The 10,908-nt window shown below is 36.1% G+C and overlaps 1 protein-coding gene across 1 annotated transcript; it reads right to left on the reverse strand.

Annotated features, from left to right (window-relative positions):
- Window positions 1–10,108, reverse strand: LOC132549160 (rRNA-processing protein FCF1 homolog). Its single transcript, XM_060213080.1, has 8 exons — window positions 10,091–10,108; window positions 9,135–9,202; window positions 8,850–8,918; window positions 8,065–8,213; window positions 7,871–7,943; window positions 5,044–5,131; window positions 3,357–3,451; window positions 1–97 (listed from the first exon to the last, which is right to left on the reverse strand). The coding sequence occupies exons 1-8, from the start codon at window positions 10,091–10,093 to the stop codon at window positions 49–51; spliced, it is 594 nt and encodes a 197-aa protein (XP_060069063.1). The 5' UTR covers window positions 10,094–10,108; the 3' UTR covers window positions 1–48.
- Between the last annotated feature and the right edge of the window lie 800 nt (window positions 10,109–10,908).

A 10,908-nucleotide genomic window follows, 5' to 3' on the forward strand; every position in this document is an offset into this window, starting at 1 on the left:
TGACAAGTTTTTTCTTGTTTTTATTGATTTCAAAATAAATGAAAAGTATCATGTCTTTGGGGCTCCAAAAGCATCGGGCATTCTTTCTATGGAGTACCTGAAATGTAAAAGTCAATATTAGAATTTTAGAAATACATATCTTTTGATGTTATTTAAGTAAATTGAAGAAAAAGATATAGGAAATTTGCTAAAATGATAAAGTCATTATAAGAAGAGGCCCATAGGGTCTGTATTGCTCATCTGGCTAAGTCTGCACAATTGCTTCATTTAAAGTACAGGTCAAGTATTCAAAGACTTGTATCAATAAATATACTGTTTGTGGAAAATTAATTATCCTTCATTAGAAGATGCTTCAAACAAAACTGAGACAGAATTCAGGCATTCCTACAGATGAAGAGTTTTAAAAGAATTATTCTATTTCCCCTGTTAGGTCCTGCCTTTCCTGCTCCAAGGGACCGAAACCTATTGTTTTCACACAACTGATTTCCCTCCACCCAAACATGATTTAGACCAAATTTTGGCAAAATCAAAACATTCCCACAGTAGAAGACAAATTTTAAAGATTTTTTCTACTTTCCAACATAATAGAACAAAATAGGGACACTTCCTTGCCTGCACTGGTTAGATCATAATAGGGACACTTCCTTACCAGCCTCAGTTAGAACATAATAGGGACACTTCCTTACCTGCCTCAGTTAGAACATAATAGGGACACTTCCTTACCTACCAGTTTGAACATAATAGGGACACTTCCTTACCTGCCTCAGTAAGAACATAATAGGGACACTTCCTTACCTGCCTCAGTAAGAACATAATAGGGACACTTCCTTACCTGCCTGTTAGAACATAATAGGGATACTTCCTTACCTGCCTCAGTAAGAACATAATAGGGACACTTCCTTACCTGCCTCAGTAAGAACATAATAGGGACACTTCCTTACCTACCTCAGTAAGAACATAATAGGGACACTTCCTTACCTGCCTCAGTAAGAACATAATAGGGACACTTCCTTACCTGCCTCAGTAAGAACATAATAGGGACACTTCCTTACCTGCCTCAGTTAGAACATAATAGGGACACTTCCTTACCTGCCTCAGTAAGATAGGGACACTTCCTTACCTGCCTCAGTAAGAACATAATAGGGACACTTCCTTACCTGCCTCAGTAAGAACATAATAGGGACACTTCCTTACCTGCCTCAGTAAGAACATAATAGGGACACTTCCTTACCTGCCTCAGTAACAACATAATAGGGACACTTCCTTACCTGCCTCAGTAAGAACCTGACACTTCCTTACCTGCCTCAGACACTTCCTTACCTGCCTCAGAACATAATAGGGACACTTCCTTACCTGCCTCAGTAAGAACATAATAGGGACACTTCCTTACCTGCCTCAGTAAGAACATAATAGGGACACTTCCTTACCTGCCTCAGTAAGAACATAATAGGGACACTTCCTTACCTGCCTCAGTAAGAACATAATAGGGACACTTCCTTACCTGCCTCAGTAAGAACATAATAGGGACACTTCCTTACCTGCCTCAGTTAGAACATAATAGGGACACTTCCTTACCTGCCTCAGTAAGAACATAATAGGGACACTTCCTTACCTGCCTCAGTAAGAACATAATAGGGACACTTCCTTACCTACCAGTTAGAACATAATAGGGACACTTCCTTACCTGCCTCAGTAACAACATAATAGGGACACTTCCTTACCTGCCTCAGTTAGAACATAATAGGGACACTTCCTTACCTGCCTCAGTAAGAACATAATAGGGACACTTCCTTACCTGCCTCAGTAAGAACATAATAGGGACACTCCCTTACCTGCCTGTTAGAACATAATAGGGACACTTCCTTACCTGCCTCAGTAAGAACATAATAGGGACACTTCCTTACCTGCCTCAGTTAGAACATAATAGGGACACTTCCTTACCTGCCTCAGTAAGAACATAATAGGGACACTTCCTTACCTGCCTCAGTTAGAACATAATAGGGACACTTCCTTACCTGCCTCAGTAAGAACATAATAGGGACACTTCCTTACCTGCCTCAGTTAGAACATAATAGGGACACTTCCTTACCTGCCTCAGTTAGAACATAATAGGGACACTTCCTTACCTGCCTCAGTAAGAACATAATAGGGACACTTCCTTACCTGCCTCTGTTAGAACATAATAGGGACACTTCCTTACCTACCTGTTAGAACATAATAGGGACACTTCCTTACCTGCCTCAGTAAGAACATAATAGGGACACTTCCTTACCTGCCTCAGTTAGAACATAATAGGGACACTTCCTTACCTACCAGTTTGAACATAATAGGGACACTTCCTTACCTGCCTCAGTAAGAACATAATAGGGACACTTCCTTACCTGCCTCAGTTAGAACATAATTCCTTACCTGCCTCAGTTAGAACTGACACTTCCTTACCTGCCTCAGTAAGAACATAATAGGGACACTTCCTTACCTGCCTCAGTTAGAACATAATAGGGACACTTCCTTACCTGCCTCAGTAACAACATAATAGGGACACTTCCTTACCTGCCTCAGTTAGAACATAATAGGGACACTTCCTTACCTGCCTCAGTTAGAACATAATAGGGACACTTCCTTACCTGCCTCAGTAAGAACATAATAGGGACACTTCCTTACCTGCCTCAGTAAGAACATAATAGGGACACTTCCTTACCTGCCTCAGTTAGAACATAATAGGGACACTTCCTTACCTGCCTCTGTTAGAACATAATAGGGACACTTCCTTACCTGCCTCAGTTAGAACATAATAGGGACACTTCCTTACCTGCCTCAGTAAGAACATAATAGGGACACTTCCTTACCTGCCTCAGTAAGAACATAATAGGGACACTTCCTTACCTGCCTCAGTAAGAACATAATAGGGACACTTCCTTACCTGCCTCAGTTAGAACATAATAGGGACACTTCCTTACCTGCCTCAGTAAGAACATAATAGGGACACTTCCTTACCTGCCTCTGTTAGAACATAATAGGGACACTTCCTTACCTGCCTCAGTAAGAACATAATAGGGACACTTCCTTACCTGCCTCAGTAAGAACATAATAGGGACACTTCCTTACCTACCAGTTTGAACATAATAGGGACACTTCCTTACCTGCCTCTGTTAGAACATAATAGGGACACTTCCTTACCTGCCTCAGTAAGAACATAATAGGGACACTTCCTTACCTGCCTCTGTTAGAACATAATAGGGACACTTCCTTACCTGCCTGTTAGAACATAATAGGGACACTTCCTTACCTGCCTGTTAGAACATAATAGGGACACTTCCTTACCTGCCTGTTAGAACATAATAGGGACATTTCCTTACCTGCGCTGCTGTAGGTACATGATGGGTACACCAGGAATCTTTCGTATCCTTCTTTTAAGATCTTTATCACATGTTGCTATGATATAACACTTATGCTGAAAAACATGAAAATTGCTACATAAGTTCTTGACTTTTTGGAGATTTCCTAAATAAAGTGACACCATTTAAGTAAAAAAAACAGAAGTTATACAGTACTAGAAAATCAGTCATTAGTATGTTGACAGCCAGTAAAAGTTTTCCAAATGATTATAAAAAAACAAGGCAGGGTGGTATTTTATTTCCCAGAATTTGTATGAAACCAAACATCAAGTATTCACCAAACTTAACTCTAATGATACCACAAACCCTGTGGTGATTTGTTATTTGGTTTTTGAAACACATAATTCCGTCTGTGATTCTTTCCTTCTCAATTTCATAATATAGTAATGGATATTGTTACCATGGTATTACATTGTCAACAATATAGACAGTGTGATACAGAAATGTTTATCACAATATGTTTGGTTCCGACATATGACTGACATCCTTAAGACTACTTGTCTGTAACTTCAAAACTGGAAACATGTTTTTTCTTGTAAGAAAATGTCTTCTTCCAGAGAGGTGCTGGAATCTGACTGTCCATACCTGAACAATTAACACAATACTAATCTGACTGACCATACCTACATGGTTAACACAATACAAATCTGACTGTCCATACCTACATGGTTAACACAATACATATCTGACTGACCATACCTACATGGTTAACACAATACAAATCTGACTGACCATACCTACATGGTTAACACAATACAAATCTGACTGTCCATACCTACATGGTTAACACAATACAAATCTGACTGACCATACCTACATGGTTAACACAATACTAATCTGACTGACCATACCTACATGGTTAACACAATACATATCTGACTGACCATATCTACATGGTTAACACAATACAAATCTGACTGACCATACCTACATGGTTAACACAATACAAATCTGACTGACCATACCTACATGGTTAACACAATACATATCTGACTGACCATACCTACATGGTTAACACAATACATATCTGACTGACCATACCTACATGGTTAACACAATACATATCTGACTGACCATACCTACATGGTTAACACAATACATATCTGACTGACCATACCTACATGGTTAACACAATACATATCTGACTGACCATACCTACATGGTTAACACAATACAAATCTGACTGTCCATACCTACATGGTTAACACAATACATATCTGACTGACCATACCTACATGGTTAACACAATACATATCTGACTGACCATACCTACATGGTTAACACAATACATATCTGACTGACCATACCTACATGGTTAACACAATACATATCTGACTGACCATACCTACATGGTTAACACAATACAAATCTGACTGACCATACCTACATGGTTAACACAATGATCCAGATATAAAGTATAATACTAACACATATGTTTCCTTTGTAAGTCTCCTTTTCCTTAAATGACTCTTAACCAGTAGAACAACCAATAATATTCAACACTGTCTTTTTTAAAAGTTTTGGTGGGGAGCTAATTGCGACTAATCCTAATCATTCCTGAAATATACCCATGTAAATTGAACTAGGGACTACTACTAGGGAGGAAGCTTATAGGTAAAATTTCATCTCTGGCTTAAGGACAACTTACCTGTGTTATCCTCTGTACAAGACAGTCATCAGCATAAGTTCCTTTGTGTAGACATGGCAGTCTCTGAAATCTCTCGTCTTTGGCAATCCTGTAAAATCCAGAATACAGTGTAAGTATAATGTTATGTATAACCTTCCAAGATAGTTAAAGGGTCTTTGGCATATTGCATTTTCCTATTAATTCACTTACTATTCTTGTCTTTCAGCTTATTACAGATTAGATATAAATATTGAAGGGAGGATATAACTGTACATATTCCTAATGATTTGATATGTACTGTGTGGTGAAAACTGTCACAGTTAGGTATTGTATAATGAAGTAAAATATTTAAAGAAATCCTCCCAGAGCTACTTTAGTTCCTTATTTTGTAGTAAAATGAGTATAGTTATCCACAGAAATTAATATTTCAGTCATTAGGAAACTTGTCTATATGAAACCTTAACCAGCTGTGTACAATTTGATTACCCACACCTTCAGTAAACAATGTATTTATTCTTTCAGTGCTACTGACTTTCTAAGAGGTATTCTCATGACTATTCAGGTATTGGTTGACTAAGGCTGATGAACGAATTTAATTAATATCTGACTTGGTGTAAACAATTATAAATTTCAGTTCAATATCCCCGATAAGAACTGCATGAGAATATGAATGAAAAGTGAGTTTCTTGAAATTTTACAACTTTGGAAAACATGGTTTGACAGGAGCAAATTATGAACTTGACAACCATAATTTCATTTCATTATCCATATTCAGTTCTATGAAAATTAATTCAGTATAATATTACCATTCTGCTCAGAGAAAAACCAGCAGAAACTGATCATTTCTTGAAATTTTCTAAGGCTATAACTCTAGAAAATTTGATATTCATCTTCTCAGTGTACAACTATAATTCTTACTAGATATATACATAATGTCAACCGACACTATTTACCCCAGCTACATTGTATTTAGTGGTAGTCAAGCTCTAAGCCAGATCACAAGAGTATCTTGGGATTAAGGGATAATCACAGGTGTGTTGAACACAGTTTTGTCAAGACAAGGTCATCTCAGATTTATGGTGGTAACAGAATTATCAAGTCTAGCTTCAAATGCATAAAAAGGTCTAAACACATTTAATGTTGATATTGCAATGTTGCCTCAAAGTAGAGTTCTAAATTAATGTATCATCGTAACAAAATGCCTAAATAGTCCTTCCTTGAGAATCATTGAAATAAATAATACGTATGGGAAGACTGAAAAATACATGGTTGCTCAAGACCATCTGATTCTGTCAAAACCTGATCTACACTTGTTCTTTGAATGTTGAATCTTTCCCAACTTTTCTCGTTTTATTCTTTTCTTTGCTCAAAATTATATGAAATTTGAGAATTTGTTTAAAGAAATAGCAATTTTGATATAAAACTGACAAATCAAAGATGGTTGCCCGTTTTTGTCACGGTCATCAGACTTTTGACCACCACCAAGACAAAAACAAAATCACAGATAAACAATCTGAACATTTTGGATAACTTTCAACAGTGACCAAGATAATAATAAAATCTTGGATAGATAGACAGAACCCTTTGGACTAGGGCTCAAGGAGAATCTACATGTGAAATTTGAGAAAGATCTATCTAGTACTTCTTAAGAAAATAGTGATAACAAACTTTCATAGCCAAAATCCATGACAGCCAAATGTCAAATATTTTGTATTGTTTTTATCAGATTTGAAATGGAAACCTTCATATGACATTTTATGAAAGCTCCATCAAAAACTTCAAGAATTAGCATATCAGCTGATTTGATCGGTCAACCTTCTGGTGATAGTAAGCTAACAATACACTGATAATGATATAAATCATGACTTTACTTGAAATAAATCCTAAAGTGTTTTCTTAAAGGGACTAAATGGTTAGATATTCATTTTTCATAACTGATGAAAAACATAATATCATTTAAAAATCTGTTAATAATTGTGTACTTTCTGTTAATTATGATAAGTTTGCATAACCATTTTATTAACAACATCAAACACAATATACGCCCCCACAAAATACAGAGATCAAGATTGGTCCTTTTAATTATCGCTTTTAATGTCTGTATACATAAGCTCAAAATGAAGTCTGTGAGACCAGTAAGCTTAGCTGGAAGAGACAGGGGCCTGAGCTCATGGTTGCCTGGGTAGTAGTTTCGATCCCTGCAGGGGCAGCCGGGTGTTGCCTTGAGCAAAACAGTTTATCCACAGAGTTCAGAGTTTAAAGTCTTACTCTGCTAACCAGCCGAGCTGACTTTTTATGTAGTCCAACTGAAAAATTGCCCCTTCATGCACATTGAACCATTGTATTAGTGACATTGAGCAAGTTTTATGAAAATATGATGATTATTTTAAGAGGAGTTGCGTTCACAAGGCTCCACTATGAGCAAGCTACAGATACAAAGTTGAAAATGGCATAAATCTTACAAAAATCACGAACCAAATTATTGCCCCTTCATGCACATCTACCCATTGTAGTAGTGACATTGAGCAAGTTTCATGAAAATCTGATGATTAGCTAAGGAGGAGTGGCGTTCACAAGAAATGGACAAACGGACGTACAGATGGACAGATGGAGAAGATGACGCCAATATACGACCGCCTCTGGCAGCGTATAAAAATTAAAACAGGAGTGACCGAACACTAACTCATATCATTATCATTCGTAAAGTGTAAACAATGTGCAACCTATCTTATTAATTGTATGATAAAAAGGTACTCCGGCTTGTTTGAAGTTTACCATCACCACAAGGCTTTGGTGTAAAGTGGCAACTGGTTTATCAATAATTTTGATCCCATAATTTTTAACCTACCTTAGTGCGACTCTGTATTTACTGCCAAGCTTCTCCAACTCTGCCATCACACAGTCAGTAATGTAGGGAATACCTGTCAACAGTAATTATAAACACAATTTCAAAATATTTGATAACTAAAAATATATTAAGTCAATAATCAAGAAATACATGTATGCTGACATTGATAATTGCAATTGCATATTGATACTTACATTTGGCATACAGACAGTCCATCATGGACTGAACAATATCCAGCTTGTTCTTGATGGAGAAATTGATGAAGTTGGTGTCAACGAGGATGTGATAAGGAGGACCCAGCTGTGTGTTATATTTGAAGAACAGGGCAGATGAAGCCTGGGGTCTGTAAGGATAAATATAAATATATTCTCGGTGAAAAATAAGCATAATGCTTTTGCTTCCATTAGGATCTACACGGACTAGCAAATACATCTATTTAAAACACAAAGGCAAAGATTTTATTTAAGCTAAAATATCTCTAAATGACTTATGTCTAAAAATACATCACAAATTTTTACAATGAAGATAATAAAGATAAAAATCACATTTATTATTAAATATCTTGACTTACAGTTCCCTCACAGACATGTTTGTACATTTATTATTAAATATCTTGACTTACAGTTCACTCACAGACATGTTTGTACATTTATTATTAAATATCTTGACTTACAGTTCCCTCACAGACATGTTTGTACATTTATTATTAAATATCTTGACTTACAGTTCCTTCACGGACATGTTTGTTCATTTATTATTAAATATCTTGACTTACAGTTCCTTCACAGACATGTTTGTACATTTATTATTAAATATCTTGACTTACAGTTCATTCACGGACATGTTTGTACATTTATTATTAAATATCTTGACTTACAGTTCCCTCACGGACATGTTTGTACATTTATTATTAAATATCTTGACTTACAGTTCCCTCACAGACATGTTTGTACATTTATTATTAAATATCTTGACTTACAGTTCCCTCACGGACATGTTTTGGGGATCCTTTTTCTTTCGCTTTTTACTCAATCTGTCTTTCTTTCGTCTACAACAAACAGATATTAATCATTAAAAGAAAAAATGTGACAAAATAAATACATCCGATAAACACATCTGGACATACACAACAGCAGTTCTTTGTATTCAAGTGTGAGGATTAATTTTTTATAACAAGGAAATATTTTCAATGAAAATTAAACTTGTCACTTATTTCCTGCAGACTCCCTTACACAGGGAGCAGACATATACTGTAATAACTCACATCCTCTGGTCTTTTAAATTAAGGCGTTTCTTCACTGCAGCAAGCTTTTGATGTGTTTTCACTTTGGCCTGAAAGAAAAAATAATAATCCTGTGTACTTAAACAAAACACTACACATGAACTAAGAAAGGGATACATACTTACCTCTATTAGCATAAAAACAATTCTAGAAAGGATTATACAGATTGAGTTCAGCCAGATAACCAGATTCAAGAAATTCATCCTACCATAGCTTATGAAATGACTCTCTAAAGTTAGTAAGATGAAACACCCAAAGGTAGAGAGAATACTTTTTCATCCTGCAACTCCACTGTCATTTGTCAGAATACATATGCTACATATACTTTTATGGAAAACACCAGTACTTTAGCATGTGCATTATTCTACAGGTTCACTTTGTGATTGAATTAGATATTTCAAAACATGATCAACCATTTGAATAAGAACACAATTTTGACTTTCTTTACTCTTAGCAAAATACAGCTTTGAAGACATCAATAATGTATTGTCTTTGTAAAAGAGGCTAGCCCTTTAAAATCAGTTCACAATCTTAAATTTTACCGATGGGAAGGCCGGGAAAGAGAGGAGGGGAGGGGGGGGGGGGGCTGCGGAGAGGTGGGCAGGGAATATGGACAACACTGCAGTCCTAATCAACTCCTTAACTTGCGAATATCAGTCAATCGAGCGAAATATCAAGTAAGACGTTTGCTGAGAGCATGCGCTGCTGCAGTTGTGAAAGTGCTGATCTGGTGATACGCACGTGTTAGTTATCAAATCATGGATAGCATATTGTCAAATCTTCAAACCTACTGATCGGCCAGCGTATCAACCATGACCAGAATTATTTAATGATAGCGTGTTGAGATATTAATTTCAATCGAATGGAAAAATAATCCCTTTGTACAAAATACACGTGACAATCATAATCTTATTTATTCCTCAGTTTTCTACGCTTACCATCTTGTTTGTGTGTAGTTCCTGTTTGATATCATAATAACCGTAAGGTTATACCGAAACAACATTGAGCAACAAGAAATTCATACAGTTAAAAGCATGAGTATTTCAGGTGAGTTTGCAGTTTGTTCATATTTTATTTATTTTGCATTACAAGTAAGATAAAATATTTATATTCATTTTCATATAAAAGATAAATCTAACGTAATGTTACTAATCATTAATCGTTGTATCTCGTAAAAAAAACAAAAAAAGGCCTGATGGTATTTAATAATACTTCACTGTAACGGGAACGCTTGTACTATAAGAACTTCTGACCAAAGCATTCAATTGACTCTGACATTATACAGGCGCGTTTGAACAATGATCAGAATGTTAGGAATCAGTATCTTTCAAAATGTAAAATGGATTGATCTACAAGAAAATGTGTCATAAGCAAAGTTTTGATTTGAAACTGTTAATATTTCTATTATAAGCAATTAGAAAGTTAGCGTGTTTGTTGGCGAGTTATTAGCTGGGAATGCACTATGTTGTAGTAAAATAAACTAATGAATTATCACAACAATATTACATCATGATAATGAAATCACAAGACTTTTCGGCTGTAGTATAGTTTTGTGTACATTGCGAAACAACGATTTCAAGCGTAGTGGACAAGTACCAAATACAGGGGCGAGGGCCCCATTGACTCCTGCACAACTATGATCAAGTTTAAAACAAAGCGTGGTCTCTCCTAGAATTGAATATACACACCTAATTATCAATTTGACATGTTTTTACTTTAATCTTATCATCGTCGCGTCAAAAAGTTTTCGGTTGTA

The sequence above is a fragment of the Ylistrum balloti genome, unplaced genomic scaffold, assembly GCF_031769215.1.
Source record: "Ylistrum balloti isolate Yb309-2 unplaced genomic scaffold, AGI_CSIRO_Ybal_v1 Utg370042, whole genome shotgun sequence".
In the NCBI taxonomy this organism is placed as follows: domain Eukaryota; kingdom Metazoa; phylum Mollusca; class Bivalvia; order Pectinida; family Pectinidae; genus Ylistrum; species Ylistrum balloti.